The 26,435-nt window shown below is 41.6% G+C and overlaps 1 protein-coding gene and 1 long non-coding RNA gene across 7 annotated transcripts in view; one reads left to right on the top strand and one right to left on the bottom strand.

Moving 5' to 3' along the window:
• Positions 1-2,900, bottom strand: part of LOC121663446 — a 9,037-nt gene extending 6,137 nt beyond the window's left edge. The window contains exons 1-2 of one of the 2 annotated variants that reach the window (XR_006015630.1): positions 2,404-2,900; positions 1,415-1,586 (exon numbers count right to left, since the gene is read on the bottom strand). This is a non-coding gene — a long non-coding RNA (uncharacterized LOC121663446). Of the gene's footprint in view, positions 1-1,213; positions 1,355-1,414; positions 1,587-2,403 lie in introns of both variants that reach the window. The other variant, XR_006015629.1, reaches the window with a different exon arrangement.
• Positions 2,901-2,951: 51 nt separating this feature from the next.
• On the top strand, positions 2,952-25,752 carry CSNK1D (casein kinase 1 delta). 5 transcript variants are annotated; one of them, XR_006015628.1, is made up of 10 exons: positions 3,111-3,280; positions 8,554-8,664; positions 10,327-10,475; positions 10,953-11,181; positions 11,559-11,729; positions 13,237-13,385; positions 13,965-14,136; positions 14,448-14,587; positions 14,879-21,305; positions 23,130-25,282. XR_006015628.1 is itself a non-coding variant. In XM_042025699.1 (10 exons), the coding sequence occupies exons 1-9, from the start codon at positions 3,205-3,207 to the stop codon at positions 21,269-21,271; spliced, it is 1,230 nt and encodes a 409-aa protein (XP_041881633.1). In that variant the 5' UTR covers positions 3,111-3,204; the 3' UTR covers positions 21,272-21,305; positions 23,130-25,282. The 5 variants fall into 5 exon arrangements, 4 of the variants coding, with proteins under 4 accessions (XP_041881636.1, XP_041881633.1, XP_041881632.1 ...); XM_042025699.1 differs by having other exon boundaries at positions 21,239-21,305; XM_042025702.1 differs by lacking the exon at positions 14,879-21,305 and having other exon boundaries at positions 2,952-3,280.
• Positions 25,753-26,435: the final 683 nt, after the last annotated feature.

The raw sequence follows: 26,435 nt of genomic DNA, 5'->3' as shown, positions 1-26,435 counted from the left end.
TTGGGGCATTTGGTGAATTTTGGGGCTTTTTTGGAGGTTTTTTTTGGGTCCTGAGGGGATTTTTGGTTTTTTGGGGTTTTTTTGGGGATTCTGGGGAATTTGGGGAGATTTTGGGGGAACTTTTGGGAATTTGAGGGGTTTTGGGGGGGTCCTGAGGGGATTTTGGTTTTTTGGGGGGTTTTTCGGGATTTTCTGGTGGCCCTGAGGGGATTTTGGGAATTTTGGGGAAATTTGGGGCTTTTTCGGGATTTTTGGGGGGTCCGGAGGGGATGTTAGGGTTTTTTGGGGGATTTTGGGGGAATTTGGTGAATTTTGAGGCTTTTTGGGGGGTTTTTGGGGTGATTTTAGGGAAATTTGGGGAAATTTGGGGGATTTGGGAGAATTTTTTGGGGTTTTTTAGGGGGCCCTGAGGGGATTTTGGGGCGATTCTGGGTTTCGTGGGAATTTTGGGATTCTTTTTGGGTTTTTTTGGGGCCGCCCCTCCCCCACTCTCAGTGCTCGACTCCCCCCGCTTTGTCCAGGGCCCCTCCCCCCCCATAGCCTCCCCCGCCCCTCCCCCACCTTGGCTCACCCCGATGACGTCACGGAGAGGGCGGGGCGGCTGCAGCCAGAGGTGGCCCCGCCCCATCCGGGGAAGGCCCCGCCCCACCTGCCCCGCCCCCACCTCAGCGTGGCCGTGCAGTGCTTAATTAACCTCCTTAATTACATGGACTGCTTCACCGTGGCAGGTGGGGGCGGGGCCTAGAGTGGGCGGGGGCTAGAGGGGCGTGTGGGCAGGGCTTCCGGCGGTGTGGGCGGGGCTAAAGGGGAATGGGCGGGGTTTCAGGTGGGGTGGGTGGGGCTTTGGGCGGTGTGGGCAGCGCTTAGCGGTGCGTGGGCGTGGCTTCGATCAGTGTGGTCGGGGCTTACAGTGGGGTGGGTGGAGCTAAGGGGGTGTGTGGGTGTGGGTTTGGCAGGTATGGAAGTGGCTTTTGGCGGGATGGGCGGGGCTTAGCGATGCGTGGGCGTGGCTTCATGTGATGTGGGCGGGGGTTCCAGCGGTGTGGGCGTGGCTACAGTGCAGGGGTGAGCGGGGGGCTTAGGATGTTGTGGGCGTGGGTTAGGGGCAGAGTAGGCGTGGGTTTTGGTGCAGGTCTGGGCGGGGCTTTATGCAGGGTGTGCATGGCTTGGGGCATGGTGGGCGGGGCTTGGGGCAGGGGTGGGCGTGGCTTACATGCACGTGTGCGTGGCTTGGTGCGCTGTGGGCGTGGCCCAGCCATGGCCCCGCCCCCGTGGGTGCTCCCAGAGGTTGAGGATTATTTCGGCATCGGCGACAGCAGCTCGGGGCTGCTTTCCAAGGAGGCACTGGGGAGGACTGACAAGATGAAAGGGGAAAGGCTAAAGATACTCCGTGGGACCCCACATGCTGCCCTACCTGCTCAGGTGCAGCCCCTTGGCACAAGGGCTTTTCCTTTGGCATTTTCTTGGACCAGTGCTCTGTGCCCAGGTGCATCCAGCTGCTCCCCAGTCCCTACAAGATGGTCCAGCCATGGTTCCTGGAGAGACGCTCGGGATGTCCCCATTGGCCCCTTTCATATAGCAGCTCCCTGCACGGGTGTGCCCAGGTAAGCCCCTGAAAGCAGCCTCCGGCAGGACCCACCCCCTCCTCATCCTCACTGGTCACACCTGGCGCTGCTGCACCTTGGAAATGGGGGGTGAGGTGGAGAAAGGTCCTGCAGGTTGTTCCCTCCCCTGCACAGCCTGTTGTCTGCCCCTGAAACATGCAGGCTCTGGGCTTTCCTTCCTATGGAAAAGAGCTGTCATCTTCCTCTAGGGGTGGCTCGGAGAGATTTAATGAGGACTTGGGGTTGCTGGGATAACTTCAGTGGTTTTAGGATTGGTTTTGGGGTGTTGAAATATTTTAGGAGCCGAGGGGAACAGTTTAGATGTTCCTGCTTTCTAAAGCAGGTTTGTGGGGGGTTAAATATAGTTTGGGGGCTTTTATAGGCCCCCTAAAAGCCTGTAGGATCCCCTAAATCCTGCAAGGCCACTATAGGCCCTCCAAAACCCCTCACAAGCCTCCAAGAGCCCAACAGGCCGACCCTACAATGTCTGTAGTACCCCCTAAAAACCACAAAGCCCCCAAAACCCTGCCAGGAGCTAACAAAACACCCAAGGTTCCCCCCTACAATGACAGGGGTGATTGTCAGCAGGCACCAAGGCCTGGTGTCAGCAGGCACCAGGGCCAGAAAGCTGTTGCATAATGTACCCCAGAGAATCTCAGTGCCTCCCAATCAACTCCACATGACCCTCTTTTATGGGTTCTAGGGCATGCCCGTGTGAAAAAAAAACCCTCGAGATGCACTTATAATTGCAAAGCAAATTGATTTTGTTAGTCGTAGTAGCAGTTGATAACATACTGACCCCTAGATTCTTGAGAAGGAGACGGAGCATGGCTGCTGAGCAGGAGGGGTAGGCAGGCAGTGCACTTTTAGGCCATCCCCTGGATGAAAACGGCATGCATCTCGTCCTCCTCCCTCCCTCCACTCCAGGACCACACCTTACGTTTCCTTCTCAGGAGTGGTCAGTTACAACATCATCTCACGCAGGGCCAGCGCGAAATTCCCTTGAAATTTGCGGGGTTATGTCTCAGACTTTGTCCCTGGCCGCCGCCTCCCCCCCCGCCCCCCCCAGTCAAATGGGCATTCCTCGGAACGCAGCGCATCCGGAGCTCATCTCCACTGCGGTGACCGATGGCCGCGGGGAGGACGACGACACACACACCCGGAAGGCTGCGGGCCTCACTCGCCGCCCGGTAGGCGGCTGGGACGGCCCGATGCGATGGGGCAGAAACCGGCGCCCGACTCCGCCCGAACCGAACGCTGAGAGACCGGCTACACGCAGGCGCAGGAGGTGGGACCGCAGCCGGGCCCCGCCCGCCGCGCCCGTCCCTGCAGCAGCGCGCTCCGCCTCCGGCGCTGGGGAAGTGAGGTCACGCAGTATGGTGGCTCGGGGCCGGAGGGGCTGACGGGCCGGTGGTGTCGGGGATCCGTGTCCATCTTGCTCGGGAGCTGCGGCGACGGTCTTGCCTGTCTCGCTAGTATCGAGCGGCGAGACCAAAGCCGCGATGGCATCCGGAACCGCAGGACTGTGAGGCGTCAGAACGAGAGCCAGCGGGCCGGGCAGAGCAGCAGAACCGGGTCGCGGACGAGCCGAGCTGTCGCCATGGAGCTGAGGGTTGGGAACCGGTACCGGCTCGGCCGGAAGATCGGGAGCGGCTCCTTCGGGGATATCTACCTGGGTAAGGAGGATGGCTCGCAGGGGACTTAGCTGGCCGTTTTGTGGCTCTGTCGAGAACATCGTGGGCCTAGCCGGGTCGGGCAAGTACCTCGGCTAGGAGCACAGCAGCAGTAATTTAATATTTCGTTGACATCATGTCCTAATTTGGACAGTGCGGAAATCGGGAATTCTGGTTTACTCGGCTGCCTCTTCTCATTGTTGACCTTGGGCACCGTTCGCGTCTGTCAGACGGGCATAAGGGTAAAAATCGCCTCATTTAAGAACAAGGAAGAAAAAAACCCCAAAAATACATAAACCCTAAAAACCCCACAACCCACCACATTCGGAAAAACGTTTTGGGAAAGAAACGTGTACCAGGGTTAAATATCGCTGCAGTGGACTAGGAAAAATTGTCGGAAGGATGATTCTTTCTCCTGTGAGGCCTAAAAAAAAACTTACACAACTACAGGTGATTAGGTTGCAGTAAAAAAACTTTTAAATCCTTAAAATAATCCTCATAGTTCGGCTGATCCTGTTGCTTGACCGTCGCCTAATCGTGATTGCTATGCAGTTGTAAAACGTACAGGATTGGAATTGTCTTTGCCAGTCCATTATTTTAGCTCTCTAGCATAATAGCCTACCGCTAATGCTTATGACAAGCACAAGTAGTGGGTACAACAAGTTTTGAAAGAAGGTATTTTTAAAATACGTATTCTGCAAACTCTCAAGCTGTATGAATTGGGTTAAATCCAAAGAAGTATGAATGTTATGTCCCATCCCATAGACACAAGTACTCTGCTTTTGAAAATTGTGTTAATTTAGAAATGCAAATCAAGAAGGGGAGGAAGGTGGAACTTGCGGGGGCTAAGGTTTATTGACTGTGTATTTGTGGAAGATAAAAATAATGTCACTTGCTAACTTATGTGGTATGTTTGGCAGTGCATGCAGTATGAGAGCTGGAGGTTGTTTTTCTAGACGGCAGTGCTTCGTCTTGCAGTGCACAGCTGGCATTCCAAAATAATTCGTTAGCTAAAGCTGCTTGTCTACAGATAATGAAGTACTGGTTATCCATAATACAGATAATATGCCTGATGAAAAATACACATTTCTAACTGAAGGTATGTGGTTGTCTAGAGACACAGAACATGATTCTTCCTCTCTGCAGTGCGTGTTTAGAAGATCAAAGACGTGACCGAGATTGTGGTAAAGCTTGTGTAAAAATCCTTGTTGGCTTCCGTTGGGATTTTGGGGGGTAATTAAGGCAGCAGTTAAAATCTGAAAAGTCAGATGATTTGAAAAATTTTAACTTCTGACTACTGCTCAGATAAATGAGTTGGTATTATAGTATTAATTTAAAGTGCAAGTAAAATAAAGGTTTATGTGTCGCTTTTATCTCTGTGCATGCAGCTCACACGGGTGAAGTTGCACAGAAAGTAATAGTTCTCTGTATGCTAGCGTAAATATTAATGCAATACTGAATTTTGCGCAGTAAATTCTCTGGGTTTTACGGGTTTTTTTATTTCTAAATTTTATTTCTAAATAACCATCGTGAATTTACTTTCAGGGCTTACTGCAAAGGCCATGCCTGAGCCAGTAACCAGCACGGAAGTATGCGAATGGAAGATCCAGCTGGTGGCATGGGTTTATTTTTCCAGGGGAAATTACTGCCTTTCAAGAACTGAAGCCCTTTGTAGAGTCCCGTTTGGTTTGCCTACCACTATCTGGTAGAACAGATGTTTGAAAACAATGTTTTTTGTGATAATGAAGTGTGGTCAGTTTTTTTTTAAAAATTCGGTTTCTGCTCAGTTGTTCAGACTGTGCAGTAGTCATAAGTGTCTTAAAATAATTTCTAAAATTATTTCAGAAGTCATTATTTATTTTTAAGTACACGTGCCTTCTGATAGGCCTCAGTGAATTTGTAGATTACTTCAGCATACATTCCCAGCTGAGTTTTATGCTTTGAAAAGGAAGACTTGACTATTTTTGCCTGTTTCCAGTCCTCAGGTTTTGTCTTAAATGCAGCTACCAGGGTGTTGAAGACATTCCAGAGTAGAGGGGAGGGACCTCCTCCCTTTTCCCACCCTTCCTCTTTTTCCCTACTTTGGAATAAGGAGCCAACACCACTGTTAGTAGCATAGTTCTTTCACATTCTTTCTCTTCTCCTTCGTACCTCAAAATTTGTCTTCTGGGATTTGGAATGGAGGTCTGTGGGGCAGGATTTTGACGTGTAAGGCACTATTGTAAATAAATGAGGATGGACAACTTAAAGAAAATAAAATTAAGGAGTTTACTTATGTTACCTTCCAGAGGAAGATATGAAAGAAATTGATGCACAGATATTCTAAATAGTATGAAAGGTGGACAGGGGTGAGTGGCTCAGAGTAAGCATTTGTTTTGTTGCCCAAACCACAAGGTCAAGTAGGAATGGGTCACGAAGACAGAGCAGTCGCAGTGTTTTCATGGTTTCTTGTGTTAGGTATACATTTTTCTTAAGAATGAGTTTTGGGTTGTAAACTAATTAAAATAATTTCCAGGGCCTTCCTTAGGGAAGAGGACTTTGCAATTACAAGTAAATTGGAATTTTACATTTTAAAAGAAAATACTTTCACAACTTTAGTCTTTCACTTATAAATGGTGACTTCTCATTATACTGCTTGTTAACACTTCTTTTAATTAGTGATTCCTTTCATAGAATTGCTGCCTCTCAAATATTATTGCATATTCCTTAAAGGAAGCTAAGCTTTTGGTGAAATACAGGGCGCTGTGAAATTTCAGAAACTTTGTCTCGGGATTGAGGTGTAGACATAAGTCCCTACTTGGGGAGAAGCAGTGGATTGCTTGGCAAAACGATTTCCATTTTTATGCCACTCACATTGGTTCTGCTGGACTCAAAAATATTAATTGCATTATTTTAGTGTGAAATCTCTTGTCTCGAAGGAGAGGGCTTACACAGAAGTGGTCAGGCTGAGGATCTTGGCTTTCTTAGGTAGTAAAGACTTCTTGGGAAGAGCAAGTACGCTAAGAAGTGACCTAGGGAATCGAGACCACAGTCTGTGAAGTAACAGTTTAATAATGTGTTGAGCAGAACTTGATCCTGATAACACAAGTCTTGATCCTCCTGCACTGGCTTTGTGTTAATCAACCACAGAAGTCTGCAGCCGTCCATAGAAAGATAACGTCTTTCATTATATGCAGGCAGAAGTTTGTGTTTGTTTTGGATCAGAAAAGTTTTTTAAAAAAGCCAAACCAGCCAGAACCCCAAAATAACCCCATTGCTGCTGATTACGCATCAGTTAATACCGTCTTCAGTCCACACCCTCCCTGATTTTGGCTCCTGTGGAACTCGGGAGAACAAGGGAGAAAAGTCAGGAGATGTGTGGTTCAAAATCAAGATTTTCATTTGAGGTGGGGAGGTCAGTATTAAGATAAGTCCTTCCTCCTCGTATTGCTGATACGTGCTTTCACATCTCTGGGTTGAAGTTCACCGTGATTAATTTAAAGTCCAGCAAAATAATACATGAATGAAATGTGAAAAATACTAGATTACATATTGAAGAGCTTTCAGTTACTGTGACTGTATTGTGACCAAAGTAACAATCCAGGATTCTGTCACCTATTATGCTAGATAAAAAAAGAGTCATATGAGACAGATATATGTACAGCCTTATTTTTCTTTTGCATTTTCCAGTTGAGTACCTTGAGTTGTATCTAGAGTGAGCTTCATATGTTTTGTCAATTTTTAAGGTGCATTGTGAAATGCCTAATAAATACCTACTGGGGTCTCCACTCAAGTAGGCGCAGTGTTCCGGCAACACCACCTTGATACTCACGTGTGCGTGCAAATGGAAAGACATTTTATTGATGTTAAAGAAGACACATAGTCTTGTGTGAGCTCAGATTGGTTCCGTGCGGTATCGGCTCCTGGCAAAGTGAATGGTCATGTCTGCTTTGAGGTGTGGGATGTTAGCATGTCTTTGTAGCCTTAGTTTTCCTGACTTTATAGATAAAAGCCTCTAAAGCACTGAAGTAGCTCCTTAATCGCAGGAACAGGATTTTGCAAGTATAAAAGCTAGATCAGTACGCTGTAATGGTCAAAGGAAAACACAGGGGAAAAAATAGGTAGGCAGAAAAATACATAATTATGCATATGTGTCTTAATTGCTTTGTGTGACTCCCAAAAAGGGCATTATGGAACTGACAAAGGTACAGATAAGAGAAATGGGAAATAATATGCAGTAATTAAAAATTATTTACACAAGGAATGACAAGAGTTTTGAACTCTGAAGAGAGTTAAAGGAAAGTGAGGTAGGGTAAAAGTATATGCAATCCTGATCATGGAAAAAGTGAGTACAGAAAGATTGTTTGCTGTTTTTCAAAAAACCAAAGCAGCTAGTGAACCTCAGGTTACGCTTTTAAGTGGGGATCAGATCAAACAGTGGGTGATGTTCTTCACATGATCCTGAACCACGAGGTAATGCAGAAAAGAGCCAAATTCTGAAAGTAGAGAGACTTGACATTATGTCTGTGAAGCGTCACACGTTTCCTTTTGCCATTTCCTTTTTTTCCTGTAGTTTGTAAGTTGCTTGGCTGTGAGAGAGTGTATTTTCTTGACTTTCTTTTAAAGAATGTCAGTTTCTCCCTATATACTTTGAAAGTGAACAGGTAAGCCATTTTTTCAGTCACTTGATTCCTGAAACAAGAATTTAATGACATTTAAAGAAAGCTTTTTGGGACTACAGATTCTTTATTCTAGATAATCTGCCTTCCAGCCAAGTAAAATGAGGTGTCAGGGTACAGCCAGAGTATGTTGAGATCTAGGAAAGTCATATTTTTCTATTATTTATTGGAAATAGTCTCTATTTCCAAGGCATAAGAGGAGGTGATTTGAATGCCTAGCGTTTCTTCCGTTGGGGGGGGGGCTGTGTGCTGCATTTGTACATGTTAATTCTGAGCATTTCCACTGCAAACTGGAAGTGGAAAGACATCCGTGAGAAAATGAACTTGGTTTAGTTTTGTTGTTTTGGTTGGGGGGTTTTTTTGTTTTTATTAATGGGATAGCAGCAATTTTGGCTTCTTGTGCTACAGTGTCTAATAGTTGTCTCTTAAAATCCTAGTCTGTTGGAGAGTACCTCTGAGGTTTCAGAAGAATTTTTAGATAATCGTGGCTGAAAGTACTTAATCTCTGGATGTTTGCCATTGAGAAGTAGTTTGTTGATGTTTGTTTTGTTTCGGTCTTAGCAAAGGAAATGCATCTTAAAAATATTTTGACTGATGTTTAAATTCTTCTGGTTTTAGGAACTGATATTGCTGCCGGAGAGGAGGTTGCAATTAAGTTGGAATGTGTGAAAACCAAACATCCTCAGCTCCACATTGAGAGTAAAATCTACAAAATGATGCAGGGTGGAGGCAAGCAAACTATTTTCCTTCTTCAAAGATTTTACTGGTTTTACATCTTGGATGTATCTGCCACCTGGTAGTTAATGTTAAGGATCTCTTTTGACAAATAAGGAGAAGGTGGGAAAGGTAGCAGGGCAGGTGAAGAACAGCATTTCAGTTCTGCAAGGGTTGTAGAGGAGCAGTTCTAAATCCATGGCTACCATGCTTCATGATAACCAGTAGGATCCTCCCAAAGTTTCTCGTGGTTCCCAAAATACTAAAATGGGAGGACCTTGTGCAATGTGAAACAAAGTTTTGTCCCAGAACAGTGATTTATTTCTGATTCTCATGGATCAGTGAAAGATGGTAACCACTGCTTGGGACCATTTCACCTGACCTGCTTATTATGGTAGCACAATTATAAACATTTTAAATTCAGGTTAATTTTTGTTGTACATGTTAGTATTCTTTCTTCTGAGTTAAAAATATTTCCTTGCTGAAAGAGTTCAAAGGCAAAATGGCATTAGTAGTGGAGAATAGGAGTGAAGCAACTTCATAGCTACCGTGTGTTGCTCTGCTACAATAATTTATTCATATATTTTGGAATTCCAGAAACGTAAGATTCCCATGCAGTTCTGGGACATAAACTCGGTGTAGTTAAGTTTTGTCTTTGTTTCGTAGTCCCTTGAATTCTTCCTAAAGGAGGCTATGCTTTTCATAAAGAGTACATTCCACACCGTATCTGAAATGCCAAGTACGGTAATAAGACCTCTAGAAATGGATAATAACGTGTATTTGCATTTAGTTATTTTTTTAATTCCTGCCTCATTCAGTTGCCACCTGCGTGTAGCTGGAATTGTCTTCGTAGAGTAACATGCTTCCTTGAAACTGGGTGAATTACGGCATTTCACACCAAAACTAGAATAGAACTAACTCAGAGTAAGGCATTTGGAAATCTGAATAAGGCTACCTACATACAGGTTTATTTCAAAATAATTTGAGCATTTCTACATTTCTGTGTGAAATAAGGTTCCTGAGTTCCTCCATAAATTTGGGCTAATTATCATACTGTCAAACTGAATGAATAATGCATCTCGTAAACAATGCTACTTTGGTAGAGATTCACCAAACAACAAATACCACGGAACTGAAGGAAACACAAGAATATGAAGGAAGCGTGGAAAATCATTGCAAATTTTGATGAAAGAGACAGGTATATCATGGTGATTTTGTAGGCTTTGAAACTAAGTTAATTTCTAAGGCCTTTTTCAGTAATAATATCTAGTGGTTTGTCAGGGTCTTTATTTTCAGACTTCCAATTTGTGCCTTATTGCATCTTAGAGACTACACGAGTATTACTATTGGTAAAATGCTTAGGGTTCAAATCCAACAAAGATGCTCAATATTTTAGATTTACAATGTAAGTACAAAGCCTGAAAGGTTTCTGGGGAAGAGGAAAAAGGCTATTTTTAGACCTCTATTGCTGTAATTTTGTATTGATTCTGTTGGAAGTTATCAAACATTTAATTTTGGAGTGTCTGAAGGCAGCATAAAGTATTAAACTTCACTGTAAATGGAAACATTCACAGTAATGACCCTCTTAGAATTCACCTTAAGAGCCTTGAAGATTTGTGTGTATGAACTGTATAAATCAAATTGTTATACTGAATAAACGGTTTTATTTTTTTCTAGTGGGTATTCCCACAATTAAGTGGTGCGGAGCTGAAGGGGACTACAACGTTATGGTGATGGAGTTGTTGGGACCGAGTCTTGAAGATCTCTTCAATTTTTGTTCAAGGAAATTTAGTCTCAAGACAGTCCTATTACTTGCTGACCAAATGGTAGGAAACGGCTTTGTTATCTTGATGATGCAATATGCTGGGATATTGAAACATTTTTCATAGATTATATACATTTTATTTCTGTAATTTAGAGGTGAATAAGCTGTATTAATAGAGAGAAGGTTCAAAATTACTTCTGTTTCTGTAAATCCAAGCTATCCCATCAAAAGCGATTACCAGTTCTTCTTTAAGAACTGGACCTGCGCTGTTTGCAAACCAGGTGTTGCACTGCTCAAAGTTTAAGAAATTTCCCCAGGAAAGTTTTTGGAAACAGATGTAGAATAGACACGGGCAAGGAGCTGGAAAGAAGGTTTGTCTGTTGTCTTCTAAATTATGTTTTTTTTAATGCCCTTCTATCTTACAGTAAAAAGGGGGGTTGCCTCTTTCATTATTAAGGCAGAATTGCTAGTGTTTTTGTCAGAAAAAGGTGTATGCTTAGTCTCTTGACAATGATTTTTTTTTGTGGTCTGCATTTAGATTAGTCGAATTGAATATATTCACTCTAAGAACTTCATCCACCGAGATGTGAAGCCAGATAACTTCTTAATGGGCCTGGGGAAGAAAGGCAATCTTGTCTACATAATAGACTTTGGACTAGCAAAGAAGTATCGAGATGCTCGGACTCACCAACATATTCCATATCGTGAAAATAAAAACTTGACAGGAACTGCCCGTTATGCATCCATCAACACTCATCTTGGAATCGGTGAGCTGGGGAAAGCAATGAATTGAAACTTCAAATGTGTTGATGCGTGTGATTTTAGCGCAAGTAGATGTTGCTTTGTAGAGGCGACATTGCTTTGTAGAGTCCCTATTTTTGACGCTAAGAGTGCAGCATGCATGGCCTTGCATGTCTTGATTAGGTGGAATTCAGTCAGTTTGTAATGCTCAGGAATTAGCACATTTTTTAATAAATGCAAGGATAATAGGCTTTTCTTGTACTGAACGAGCTTATCGTGGGCGTAGTAACTCTCAGCTGTCTTTTGTTCTTGTAAGGGTTTTTATAACAGTGTTGTTGCACAGACTTTTGTTTTTCCAGTAGAAAATAAAACCTAATGAGTTCACTTTTTTATGCTGTTGTAGAGCAATCTCGCAGAGATGACTTGGAGTCCTTGGGCTATGTACTGATGTATTTTAACCTGGGCTCCCTCCCCTGGCAGGGACTGAAAGCAGCAACAAAGAGGCAGAAATACGAACGTATCAGTGAAAAGAAAATGTCTACACCCATTGAGGTTTTGTGTAAAGGATATCCTTGTAAGTTACTCCTCTATAACACTAGGCCTAAGTGTTCATGTTTTAGCAGTACTTCTCCTTTCTTTACGTTAAATTCTACCAGTCTTTTTCACCATCTCCTCCCCGCCCCCCCCCCTTCCGTACCCCTCATGATTTTGCCACATCTGTGGTAAAAATACTATGCTGAAGACTGAGATCTTTGTGTTCGTAGAGCATTTCTAAAGATTCCTTGTCTTAACTGTTGAAATGCCCTCGAGTGGAAGGGTAGCATGGTCCATCTGATTTGCACTGTATTTTTTGTGTGCGTGTTGGCTGGATAATTTGTAACAGACAAATAGCTTTTAGCAAACTGCCTGTTTCTCTATCTGTGTGGGTACTGTTTCTTGGATAAATTGGATTGTATAGTCAGATGCACCTCTTACCTACTGCAGTTATTTCACTTGAGAATTACCATCCCAGGTTCATCTGGTTTGGCCTGCTGATGGATGAGAATTGTGAGAGGCAAAAGAAACCTTCCTGTATCCTAGCATCATGCCTCAAAGTGGTTGCGTTTCTCAGTTTGTTATTTACACCAAAACAATAATAAGCCATTTTTGGGTCCTGTAAAATGATACTTAAATCTGTTTTAAAACTTAGTAGCACTAGCTGTCATCAGAGAATGTTTTCATTTCACTAAGAGTTCGGTCTCTTCTTTCCACCTTCTTTGCTTCGGCAACTAGTTACAATGACAAGAACTATAGTTTTTGTTTGGGTTGTATGAAAACGCATCATTTTTGATGTGTTTCGAGTGTTGTTTCATGCGTGTTCCTTTACGTTCATGAACTACGTGTTTTCTCTGGGGTTTACAGGCAGGGAAGACTAATCAGCTTCTCTTGTGCCATTTGTTAGAATTTCTTTCTTAATATAAATTAATCTCTTATTTCATCTGGGAAGACTTAAAGTCAAAAGCTGGTATTTTGATACTGCTATTTTCTCTCGTGCGCTGAATTCACTACAGTATTCACTTTTTTGTTTTGTAACTAATATTTTGCTTGCCATTTAAAAACAAGTGTTCAGACTGTTGTAAATTAAAAATGTGGCATGATTTACCTGGGAGATTAATGAGTCCCTTAGTCTTTGCGTGTTTTGTGACGTAGCGGACATGAATCTCTATGTGGCTTAACAAAGAAATGCTCTTCCTTGTCCCACAATAAATTGTGTTCGGTATACTCCAGGCAAAGTTTTAAATCTTTTCTCCCCTACCAGCTGTTGGTTAAAGAACTGTACTGTTGTGTCCTCTCTGCTGTTGACGAATGAGATCTTTGCCTGCTCGGTGGTAGAAAAATAATTTATTTTTCAAGGTTGACATGATAGATGGGTTATATTGTTCCCTTTGGTAGATTTCTAGCATTAGATAATTATTCTTTTTCTTATGCTTAGGAGATTGCCTTCTTTTCAGGTTTGGGGTGGTTTGGGTTTTTTTTCGACTCAGAATTATAAAAAGCCAATGTGAAGCTGAAGATAAAAAACAGGCTTTCTTTAATTACAGCTGAATTTGCCACGTACTTGAATTTCTGCCGTTCTTTGCGTTTTGATGACAAGCCGGACTACTCCTATCTGAGGCAATTATTCAGAAACCTCTTTCATCGGCAGGGGTTCTCCTATGACTATGTCTTTGACTGGAACATGCTGAAATTTGTGAGTAGCTCACATAGCTTTCTAAAACTTTGAATTTTTAACGGTTTTGGTTGGGTTTTTTACTACGTTGTCAGTTTTGAGTATCTTAACTGATACTGTAAGATTGTCTTCCATTTTTCCTCCTGGCAGCTCTACTGTGTAGACAAAAAGATCAGGAAGCGAGGAAAGGGAGGAGATACGGAATCCATGCTATAAGGCTTGAATGACAGCTAAGTTAAAGTTGCAAGGTTTTTAATGTGAAAGGCTTCTTAGACAGATCCTTTAGGGCAGTCACCAGGCTAGACTGTGGAATTACTACTTTCTCCCACCTTGATCTTTAACATGGGTCATTTGCAACTGTTGAGGAGGTGTCCAGCTGCCATAACAGTATGTGTGTACATTAGCATTTTGAAGACTATCCGAGCAGCCTGTGTGATCAAAATTTATGTCAGTTCTCAAGAAATTTTACCGAAATAGTTAATGCCTATCGAACTTCAGTTCATGTATTGTCCAGTTCTTTCTTTTCAGCATTTTTATCCAAACGTACAGCTGTAAGCTCCATAATCCCCCAAGTTGTTCACTACTCTTGACCACCTGTAGGGTGCAAGCAGAGCAGCTGAAGATGCTGAACATGAAAGGCGAGAACGAGAGGAAAGATTAAGACATACACGAAATCCAGCTGTACGTGGATTACCCTCCACTGCTTCTGGCAGGCTAAGAGGAACGCAAGACGTAGCTCCTCCTACTCCCCTTACCCCAACTTCACATGCTGGTAAGTAAGCACGTACCTGGGTAAGTGTACCTTGTAGACTACTCTGATTTGCAGTTTGTCTCTGGGCAGGGTTTAGCTTTTTGGTTTGGTTTTTTTCTCCCTTGCTTTTTTAGTGGATTGAAGGTAATTGCATACGCTCATTGCCTGCCAGTTGATGCTTGAATTTCTGTGAAATGTCAAACAATGGCCTCGATTCCTCTTGTTTGGTTCTCTGGGATTTTTATGTGCAAACAGCAAGAGCGTAGTTTTTCCAGTGACCGTGTTAAAATGGCATTTCTCATTATGAGAATCTAATGCAATTTTTCTCACAGCCAACACCTCTCCTCGGCCAGTATCTGGCATGGAACGAGAAAGGAAAGTGAGTATGAGATTGCATCGTGGTGCCCCAGTCAATATCTCCTCGTCTGATTTAACAGGCCGACAAGATACCTCTCGCATGTCAACTTCGCAGGTAAAAAAAAAAAAAAAAAATCTGTGTATTGAAAAAAATGAGGGCAATTTGATAAAGTTAATTTGCCAAAAGAACTTTCCAGGTAATTGATGGGATTTTGCACTGTTTTTGCAGATGATGTTCGTTCATATAAATGCTTGACATTTAGCCTGAATGATGCGGGTGTAAAGAAATTTTTATTTTTACCTTGACAGCAGTGAGAGGATGCAAAATTATAGAGATGCAGCATTTTAACCTACAATTATGGGATTTAGCTCCTTGACTCATTGGGTTTCTTGTATCCGTTACCAGTGAAGAAGCAGAGTAAGAGGCAGTAGTGAATCCTGTTTCCAAATCAACAGAGCAGAGAATATTGGTGCAGAAAAGGCAAGATCCATTTGGTGAAGAACAGAAGGTGCAGTAGTGAAGAAATGTTGTAGTGCAGTGCTCTTAATTCAGAGCTGATAAGAGGCTGCATACATGGATGATGGATACGTTGCAGAAGGCTCATTTGAAGAGAATGGCAGGAGGATAAATGATAATGATTCATAGTCAGCGCTGAAATCATCCTTACTGGTCACAGTGACTTAACAAAGACATTTTAGGAATCTTTCTTTTTAGGACTGACGATGTTAGATGTGTTTCTAACTCTGTACTATAGCTGAAACATTCCTTCCTCAGCATATTCACGGTCTTGTCCCAAACAGCGTGTGGCCTGGCTTTGTACAATTTGCTTTCAGTCTTACTTACAGAATGGAAATCAGCCAAATTATAGACATTCTGCAACATTTCTGGGAAAGCAGTGTGTTACGGGGACTGGTGCAATGACCTAGGGGTTTTTCCATTGTGCCTCACTACTGTGCAGGAGTTCTAACTGCATAATTTTTGCCAGGGACTCGTTCCTCATTGACAGAGCACATTGACAAAAATTAACTCGGTTACTTTTGGCGTCATCATTTAATTGGCAGAGTTTATTGTTTTTGGATAATACATGGTCTTACGTACGAAATCTGACTGCCAGAAAGAACAGTTTTTTAGATGGGGGCCAAGTCGGTATCTCTAATGAAGACTGAGAGTGAACTGGGTGGAAGAAACAATTCCGTTGTGATAAAAGCAAAGCGGCATTTTGTGGGCTTTCAAGCTGAATGAATTGTTTCACCATGGAGCTGCGCAGGTACTTGTGCTTGCATGAGGGATGAACGGTTCAGGAGCAGAAATGGCTGGACAAGAATAGGGAGTAGGTGAGGTTTTCTGTATTGGGTTGGTGACAAATTTCACCATCTTAAATTGTTCACTGAACTGCTATTCTTGCCACCAGAAATTCTCATGTTGAAGTATTTTTAAATAGTATGAGAACAAAGAGGGTAGAGTTGTGCATAGTTATGGATCTTGTAAATTTGCCTAAATACCTGTTAGAAGAATGTAAAGAAGGTGCAACTGGACTGTTCGCAGCAATATCCAGTGAATGGGCAATGGACAGTGGGCACAAATTGAAATATAGGAAATTCCATTTAGACATATGAAGAAACTTTTTTACTATGAAGGTGGGCATGGACTGTAACAGGTTGCCCAAAACGGTTGTGGAGTCTCCCTTTTCCAAAGTACTTGGAGCCCAATTGGACATTGTCCTGAGTAGTCTGGTCTAGTTGACTGTGCTGTGGGTAGTGAGATTGGGCTACATGATTTCCAGGGCTCCTTTTTGACCTTGGGTATTCTGTGAGGCTGTGATGCAGAGTTCTCCCTGAACATTTGCTTGAATGTAAATATGGTTTTCTGGAAAAGGTCTGTGGCATTCTGAGAAAATTTCAGATACTTTCTCTGTTACCAGTCAGATATACAAGTAATAGCAGTAACAGACAGAAATGCAGTGACGCTGCTTAATTGTGTTACATGAAAGTGTATCTTTAATTTTTTTGTTATGTTCGTGACACGTCGCTCAGTGCGCAGGTGACACTTTTCTAAGCATTTCAAGATACGAGTAGTACAAGTGGGCTTGTAGATACATTTTGGTTCTGCCTAGCCTGTAAAATGTGAATACTGTGAGGGCAGTTGGCAGTTCTCTGTGTAGTCTTTAAACATCCAGATACCTAATTTGTGATGAGGGCCAACGGTACGGTCTGGCTTAATGACGCATTCCATACCTGCCTTTTTTAACACTCTGCTTCAAGTATAGGATCGCTTGGTTGACTTCTTTACAATCCCAACAGCGGCCTAGTTGGGATCTTCTCTTGAGTTTGTCAGAACTAATCATTTGTTGCCTGCTGAATTCATTTAGTTCTTAAGACAGTGAAGCAGTGTTGGTATCTATTTGTGGTGACCAAATAACTGTGTGTGACTCTAGTATAATTTGAACAGATTCCCGTGGGCCTGTTGGAATTGGAAGGCAAGAGAGATTTGCAGTGGGAAATGGGTTAGATTGGAAGGGAGCTTAAAGGTTGCCTCGTTCCAACCCCCCTGCCATGGGCAGAGAACCTTCCAGTAGGCCGGGTTAATCAGAACCCCATTCAGCCTGGCCTTGAACATCTCTAGGGGTGGGGAGTCCACGACCTCTCTGGGCAACCTGTTCCAATGCCTCACTGCCCTTTATAGTAAAGAATGTCTTCCTAAAATATAATTCTTCCCTCCTTCAGGTTAAGGCCACTCACCCTTGTCCTATCACTACATGCGCTTTTTACGTGCTATGTGAACAGCCCCTCTGCAGCCTTCTTGTAAGCCCCCTTTAGGTACTGCAAGGCTACTCTCAGTTCTCCCCAAAGTCTTTTCTTCTCCAGACTGAACAGCCCCAACTCTCTCAGCCTGTTTGCGTAGGAGAGATGCTGCAGCCCCATCATCAACTTAGTGGCTCTCCTCTGGACTCATTCTAACATTGTCAGTGCTGTTCTTGCATCAGGGGCCCCAGACCTAGGCACAGTACTTCAGGTGGGGTCTCACAAGAGCAGAATAGAGGGCAAGAATCCCCTCTCTTGAGTTGCTGGTCACTTTTCTTTTGATGCAGCCCAGGACACAGTTGGCTTTCTGGGCTGCAGGCGCATGTTGCTGGCTCACGTTGAGCTTCTAATCCGTGAAGACCCCCTAGTCTTTCTCCCCAGAGCTAGTCTTGATCCGTTCTCCAGCCAGCCTGTACTTATGCTTGACATTGACCTGATGTGTATGCCGGACCTTGCACCTGACCTTGTTGAACTGCGTGAGGCTCCCATGGACCCACTTCTCAAGCCTGTTGAGGTCTCTCTGGATGGCATCCCTTCCCTCCGGCATGTCAACTGCACCACACAGCTTGTTGTCAGCAAATTTGCTGAGGGTACACTTGATCCCACTGTCCATTTTGCTGACAAAGATGTTGAACAGCGCTGGTCCCAATACTGACCCCTGAGGAACAAACACTGCTCGTCACTGCTTTCCGCTTGGACATCGACTCATTAACCACAATTCTTTGAGTGCAACCATCCATCCAGTTCCTTATCCTCTGAGTGGTCCATGTGTCAAATCTGTGTCTCTGAAGTTTAGAGATAAGGATATCATGTGAGACAGTGTTCAGTGCTTTGCACAAGTCCAGGTGGATGATGTCTGTTGCTTTTCCCTCATCCACCACTGCTTAACTCCACTGTAGGAGGTTGCCGAATTTGTCAGGTGCGATTTACCTTTAGTGAAGCCGTGTCATCTGACACCAGTCACCTCCTTATTCTCCATGTGCCTTAACATAGTTTCCAAGAGGATCTGTTACATGATTTTGCTAGGTGCTGAGGTGAGACTGGCCTGTAGTTCCCTGTGTCATCTTTCCTTTATAAAACGGGGGGTTGTGTTTCCCCTTTTCCAGTCAGAAGGAACTACGCTGGACTGCTGTGACATCTCAAATATGATGGATAGTGGTGTAGTCCCTTACTCAGCTGGTTGCCATAGGACCCATGGATGTATGTCATCAGGTCCCACGGACTTGTGCACTTTCAGGTTCCTTAAACAGTCTCAAACCCCCTCTTCTTCCACAGTGGATGGTTCTTCATTTTCCCAATCCCTGCCTTCACCTTCTGCAACCTGGGTGGTGTAGCTGAAACACTTTACTCAGACTTCAGCTTGTAACACTTCCACTTGAGCTTGTTAGAGAAAATTCACTTTTCGTTTTCTCAGTTCTCGCTCTCTAGAAGGCAAGATGGTGCAAGTTGCAGGTGTCGATAGCGTCTGCTGTTACAGTCTCCATAATATTAGAGTAGCTCTTCTGTAATCAAAATTTATCCTTAGATCTTAGCCAAGTTACCAATTACAGCCATGAGTTTCCAATTATCTTTATACCTTGTTCTTAGGAAAACCTAAAGTATTCAAGTTATGTGGCAAAGTCATTAAAGAGAATTTTGATTGGATAGATGTAAGAATACAGACAGTCATCCGTATCACTTCTTTTCAAGAGAACCATAAAGAGTAGCAATTGTTTGTTCATGTCCATTTCCAAGTGTGCTAGTTTCCTTAGTAAGTCTTAAGTAAGTATACTGCCACAGGTCCTTTTTCAGGAAGTGCTTAAGCTATACTCCTGGTAGAAAGCAACTTTTAGAGTTTGCCATGCACATCTACAGATGTTTTCTGTTAAGAACTACGTTTGTTAGAGTTCTTATTTATAACTTGATGAATTAGTTTTGTTACTTTATTTATTTGTGTGCCTTGGTTTGGTAATGCAACGGTGCATTTGTAATCTCCACCTCTGTTCATCTAGAGGAAAGGCTGCTGCTTGTTAAACTCTGGACGGTGAAATGTGCAGAGGTTACTCAAACAAGGAAAGCTACTTGCCTCTAAGTAGAGTTCTTCTTAAAGATGACTACGCCACATGTTTATCTTTCTTTTTTTCCAAATTGAATTCTGATCAAGTCAGACTGAAACTGAAAAACTAAGGCTGTGGATGCAAATAATAGGAACCAAAATTCTGTTACGAAAACCAGGCATTCTCAGAGAAATTTAACGCTTGTGGAAAAATGGTAATTTGTAAGCATAGCAAAATAGGTGTCATTTATTCCCCACATCCAAGATAGTGTCCACATAGCACCTAAGTCATTCTCCTTAAAAAGACATGCTGTTTCTAACGCTAAGTAATGCGTGTTTACTGGAGTAACAGCTACCATGTCTATGAAATGGTTCATGAAACTTAAGTGTTTCTAATGCAGTTACGTAAATTCTGTGGCACATGTTGTTCTTTTCTGGATTATATGAAGTGAACGCAACAGTGAAAAACCTGCAAGTTGTGAGTTCACAGCGATGAACATTAGTGGGAGCTAAGCGGTCAAGCATAGTCTATTCAAATGTGTATTCCTGCAGTACTCCAAATTCTGGTTACGATGAAGGAGTGGAGGCCATTTTCCTATATGGGGGAACTATATCTGTGGTAAGTAATGACTGAGGGGGCAGGTGTAATGTTGGAGAGGTTAGTGTGGTTTCATAATGAAAGGACACAGTTTCCTCCTTGAATCCATGTATGATACAGAAACGAACAGAAGCGGAGATGTTTCTCTGTGTCATTAGCGAGATGGATTGGGAAAACAGATTGTCCAATGCAAGAGTTTCAAATCTACTACTTTCAGTTTGTCTGAAAGCTAAGAAAATGTCTTGAGTGAGTTGGTGTCATGTTTGAGATACAATGACTTTAACAGGAATTAAAGGAGAAAACGTGAAGAAGCTATTGCTTAAAATTAAAACCGCTAACATGTAAGGAAAGGCAAAACAGAGGTTTAAGTGAAGGTAGTTACCTACTGAAACAACTTCTAAAATAAGTAGATCATCTCTCCTCTCTGCCTCTGCATCAACACTGGATTCATTTCTAAGTGGTGTATTCCAGTCTAAAGCAAGTCTAAATTACAGGTGTGTGCAATGAAGGGCGGTGATCTGTGTTGGACAGAAAATCATACCAGCTGTTAAAAGATCCTTCTGCTCTTAAGCTCTCTTAAGTGAATTGTTCCCTAAGTCTCCTTTACAGAGTTTTTAAACATTAAAGAGACATAGTAAAGGAGGTAGTAAATGAGGTAATGAGTATTCTAGTAAAAACTACTGTGAATCAGCTCTATCGGTCCACATGCACAGACTGCATCCTGAAAGCAGTGATCATCTCAAGAGTCTAGTTACAGGTGAGTAGTCTTCATTTCCTTCGACAAAAGGTTCAGTCTGACTGCTCATGGCTACGCAGTAAGTTCTTTAATTTTTTTTTCTTGAATGTAGCATGTTCAGCACCCAACAGTCAGAGCTGTTGCAAATTCCTATTGGTAATAGAGGTATTCTCTCTGTAGTTGGAAGAAAAGATTGAAATGCTGCACAAAGAAATGTTTTACTAAATCTCTTTGATGGGAGACGTTTTTAGAGGACTACAGCCAACACTGGCATTGAATAACTTAAATGTTGTGCCATACTTCAGTGCTTCTGCATTCTCCATTTCCTCATCCGCAAATCTTTCTCCACGTGTACATCTTAATAGGCATCATACTCTGCGTTGTTCTTCTGACCCTGTCATCTTCCTTTGAGGATTAATGATTTGTTTCTTTTACGTGTCTCTTAACATGATGGAAATGTCTTCTAGAAATCTGAAATCAGAGCTTCTCAAAAGATAGAGTTGCTACTGCAAGCTCAGTTTGGATGTTTGTTCGACATCTTTATATATTGGGGCAGTGGAACTGTTACAAATTGCTGTCTTTTCCCCTACCTCAGAATAGCATTCCTTTCGAACACCATGGCAAGTAGCTGCTCGTCTCCTTTCGTTGGAAGGCAGCACTGGGTGAGTGCTTCTCATTGGACACCAAAGCTTTGGATGGGGTGGGGAAAAAACTCTTTGGAAACATCTGACCGCTCCTCCTACTCATGTGACCTCATAGTTGTATCTGTACCTTCCGGTCAGATGCTTGATGAAGCATTGATTTTTCTCTAACTTAAAAGTAAATGTCCTTCCAAAAGCTGAGTTATTGCTGCTGTTCCACTTGGACTCTTAAGCAGAATTGACAGTAATAGTAACCTAAAAGGTCCCTAAAATTGTTCAAGTATCAACAGTAAAATAACCAAGTCTAAATTTTAGCTGTTTGAGATACATGTCTTTCCAAGGATGTTGATACAGGAGTATGTCATCCATTAAAAACCAGATCTGCTCAGAATCATAAAAGCAAAATACACGTATGAAGAGTTAATTGACAATATTACTCAAATGAGGCTCTGTCTTGTCTTGTCATGAATGGAATGTTCTACTACAGCCATATCCATTTTTCACTGTTTTATATTCTTCTCCATGCCTTATGAGCGCTATTTTAAAAATACTCAGATCTGTTCAGATCTGTATTTAAAAAAATGTTCGCGTACTAACAAGAATAGTTGACCATGAGCATCTCAGAGGTAGACAGACTTGAATTTGGGTATTACTAAGTCCTTTCCACTGTTTGGTGCAGTAGAAGTTTCTGCCTTTCTGTGTGCAGCTTTTGGCTTTTTAGGCTGTTCTGCTTTTGGCAATAATAGGTTTCGTATGAAAAATAACAGCTTTCAGTTGGAATCTGAACCTTAGTGGCTGAGGGATGCTTTTCTTAAATATTTCAGGAGCTTCTTTGCTTTGCTACTTATTAAAAAAAGGCTGTGAGATTTTTCTGTTCCTTAATAAATTCTGTTGTATAACTCTTGTCTGCTGTCTCACTTTCCCGATAAAGCCTAAGCTTGCATTAATCCTGTATCTCTAGTTGGTGAAGAATCCTGCTATTCCTCTTCTGTTACTCTCCTGCTTTGTGTGCTTGGCTGATTGCACAAGCTGCTTCGTGAACAGTTTATAACATTAAAAAGATCCAACTGTAAATGGCAGCTTAACACTTTAAAGACCAGTTATCAGATCTTAGTAAAAAAAGCCAGATACAAAAATAAGTGCAAAAAAAGCAAACGTAGAGCTTTGCACTGAAAAGCCTGTGTACAGGAGACGTGCAGATTCTGGTCTGGGTTGTGCCTGCATTAGTTGGCCTATATACTGTATGCCTTAGTATTTGTAGCTGTTTACAACTGAAACGAATACTGAATACTGATCCAGCTACTTAGATGTTTCTTGCTTCTTAAATTGCAGAGATGTATGGTTGTTTTTCATTTTCGTGGTGAAAATGGTACTGAAATAATGCTACACTCTTACTTCAGTAGGTCAAGCTATGGAAATACAAGAAGTATCTTTTAACACAATGTCCCATGGAAAGTGAAAAGCTATTGAAAATAATGAATTTCTTTTTCACCTTCTTAATATTTGTTTAAAATTAATTATCCATTGAGTCTATTACTGTGCATTCATAGTGTTTTCATCTGGTTGGTTCTTTCTTCTGTGCATGTTTGTGCTCTGTCTAATTTTCTTCAAAACATCCCCTCTGGCTGGAAAGGTGCATTTTCCATGTTAAATTCTAATAAAAGAGGAAAATATTAGGGACATTTGTGTAGCTACAGGTGGGTGTGAAACATTGTATTGCTCATTGGATTTTAAATTCACATACTTAAATTCTGGCAATTAGTAGTTTAAAAGTACCTTGTGAGACACTCGTATGTTAACTGGAAGGATATGTGCTGATGTTGTCTTGTTTTTTGGCTTTGGTAGATTCCTGCTCGGGTAACTACCAGTGTTCTCCAGTCTGCTGTGCACCGATGAAAATTATTTTGCCATGGAAGGCAGATAATGCATGGCTGATCTCCCATGTTACCAATGGCTTTACTAGCAAAAATACCCTAAACTAGAGCGGAAATTGGAGTTCTCCATGTGACCTAAAAGGCCCTTGGAGGAACATGCAGAGACTCCAGCAGCTGCCATTACAGGATGCTTTTGCCAGAAACCCAATGACCTTAAGAGAACCCTGTGGTAACAGGGCTGGAAAAGAAAGATGGTTTACAGAGTTCACCGCCTGTTACTGGATGGCCATTTCAGTTTTCCCTCCACAGGCGGCAGACTTTACTCCCTTTTTATTATTCTACTGTAACTATAAATCTTTTACTTGGTTTAAGAAAGTTTTTTGTATCATTTTGCTAAAATTATTGGCTTACTTATCTGTAAAGAACTCTTGCTTTTGTCTGATTTAAAAATGTAGAATATAAACAAACCTGAACTAAAGATGATGACTTGAAATTTCTTGTTTAAAAGATTAGTCTGCCAGGGAATATGTAAATGAATCAAAACCATCTGATGTTATTTAAATTGTTTACTTTCATGTATTGTCCCATTCTGAGTCGGTTTTCTCATGAATTTTTTAAAACTGTTAGAAGTTTATTTTACTGTTTGCTGTCTTCATTCACACTGGACATTTAACTTTCTGTGTAACACAAAGGAATTTTTAATACTCATTCTGTTTCGTAACAGAGGAAAACTTAATACCCTGCAGGAGAGTCTTAAGTATAGTAGAGATTGTCATGATGGATTTCTTTTTTGTAAAGAACGTGAAGGACAAAGTGAAAGACTGGCATTTGAGGGATTTAGAATTAGAAAGTTTGTTCTGTCTCTTTGTTTAGTTTGGGTGAATGGATACTTTCAAACATTGTTTTTTACTGCAAAAATTTTGTTTCCTCTTCTCTGAGGCTGGTTAGCTTGGAGGCTGTTACAAGTGCAAAATAGACATTGCTGCTGAGTCTTCAGTGAATTTGCATGTTTCATTCAGTATCCACATGTTTATAAATAAATAAATACATTGATTTTGGCCTTCTGTTACATGCCAAGACTCAAAAAAGGAACTCTTAAACAAAAAACCAAAAAAACACCCCCCAAACTAGCAACGTATTCTTGCTGTGAAATCCTGAGAATTTTTACAATTCAGGTGCGTATCATATTTAATTCTTAACTATATTTGACGGAGTATGCCCAGAATCATTAGCTAGGCATGAATGACTCAATGTGCTCAGGTGGTTGCAGGTGTTGTTGGCTCCTGTTGGTTATGGAATATGGAAAATTCTTCATATTGTTACTGTAAATGGTCTCACAAAAGTACGTATTCTGTCCTTACAGTAGTTGGAACAGTACCAGAACTATTATGACTGAAATGATGGGAAGTTCTATGTTGGAAATGGAAGTATATACAGAGATTTTGTTTGAACAGTTAGGTATTTTGAGAAAATCTTCCCTGCTTGGAGACAATTTTTAAAGGTGTATTGGTCTTCAGATTTTTATGGAGAGTAGTTTTTATTGTATGGGTGTTTACAAATTCTTTTTTGGCCCTCAATAGTCCACATACTAAGTATTATCATTCTTCTTTGGATGTTTTCATAACATTGGCTACTTGCTTGTGTGTACTCTGGGTCAGACTGGGGAAATGTGTGCTTGGGGAGAGTATAGTGGAAAAACTTGAGAATCTGATCGATTGATAAATTTGCGTAAGAGAACGATTTCCTCAGTTACTATAAACTCTGGTATTTTAGGCATGTGCACTACCGTTTGAGCAGTTTTACACTTCACTGTGCTTTCCTTGTAAATATCTGTGGTTAATAGTGTGATGTTTGAGGGACTTACAAAAGCAGCCTTTTTATTTTCTCTGTATCTGGATCATTAGATTGCTGTACTATACTTAAAAGTTGACTGCAGACTTCTAGAATTGTACTCACTTGTGGGCAGTTTTTGTTCTTTAAATAGTTAAATTCCATCATGCAGAAAATAGTTAGACTGTCTATATAAACCTGTGTATTGAAAACCAGTATCTCAAAGCACTTCATTTGTACTACCACTGTATTTGTGTACTTCAACAGTTGTGTAAATACATTCATAATAACTTCTGTTCTTCTTTGGTGTAACTTACTGACTTAAAATGAATCCTTACCCTTTACCTGATGCAACTTTTTTTTTTCTTTTCTTTTTTTCTTTTTTTAAGGGGTTTCTGTACCTACAAAGAATATTGTCAGTTGCAAACATTTGAAGATACTGTCTTGATACTTTCAGTGAAAGAGTTTGGTAGTTACGATCCTGGGGTATACAGGAAGAAAGAGAAAGCATTAATTGCTTTGCTCACAGAAAGCATGTCTTTTTGTCAATTTAAAGGTAAATGTTTTTGTTTGGATACTTCTTTTTCTTCCATAAGTTTTTCATTTTGTACAAATGCTTTTGCTTATCAAGTAATGCATGGTATTGATAAGGACGTTTAGTAAGGGAATTGAGATTCGATCAGTTATGGGAGCTAGGATAAAAGCAAGAAAAATAGTGAGCTTTACCCACTCTGTCCTGTATAATAAAATTCTGGCTTTTGCTATGTGATTCTCAAAAGTCTGTTATAATCTGAGGGTAGATGCGCCTTCAGGAACCCTCTGTGTTTTCTTTTTAGCAGGCCTTTAAAAGTTGGAGGGATATTTTAATTTATTCTCATAGTTTTCATTTAGAACTGTGTGAGTGCTTTTATGTGGAAAGTACCGCCTGTGCTGCTGTTTTACATAATCTTGAATGGTTACAGAGTCCTTGGGTTTTTTGTGGTACAAGTATTTTTTAAAAAATTGAAAAGAAATCCTCTGCTTCAAGAGAGATATTGAGAGAAAACATTCCAGTTCATATATTTCACATTAACTTCATTAAAATATTCCAAATATCCCTTGGAGGAAGGCATGTAGAACTCATTGTTATTCTCCAGTGGGGAAAAAATATCATAAGCACAACTATTTGTCTTTGTCTCCTCATGTCATAGACCCTTGAGTCCAGCATGGGCTAGAGCAGCATATGTGTTGATTTCAAGAATATTTATTTTCTCTTTGTAAAAGAATTAAATAAAAAGGTGTTTGTTTTGTTCTTTACCTTTTGCTTTACAAAAGCTGCACTTCATGTGTACAAAAAAACCAAGTAAAAACAAATAATGCTGCTGGTTTTTTAATAGTGCTAAGCCATCTGGTCAGAAATCAAAATTTAAGCTTTGAGACTGTGAGAAAGTATAATCCATCATGAACT

This window comes from Corvus kubaryi, unplaced genomic scaffold (genome assembly GCF_017639235.1).
Source record: "Corvus kubaryi isolate FWS band 111438036 unplaced genomic scaffold, C.kubaryi_AGA036_p1.0 37272, whole genome shotgun sequence".
Taxonomy (NCBI): domain Eukaryota; kingdom Metazoa; phylum Chordata; class Aves; order Passeriformes; family Corvidae; genus Corvus; species Corvus kubaryi.
Note: the sequence above shows the minus strand (reverse complement) of the source record. Positions and strands in the feature narration are given on the sequence as shown.

Coding starts and splice junctions, on each gene's coding strand:
- CSNK1D (XM_042025702.1), top strand. CDS start 3,205: ATGGAGCTGAGGGTTGGGAACCGGTACCGGCTCGGCCGGAAGATCGGG. Junction 3,281..8,553: donor CTTCGGGGATATCTACCTGG/GTAAGGAGGATG, acceptor TTCTGGTTTTAG/GAACTGATATTGCTGCCGGA. Junction 11,730..13,236: donor TTTGTGTAAAGGATATCCTT/GTAAGTTACTCC, acceptor CTTTAATTACAG/CTGAATTTGCCACGTACTTG.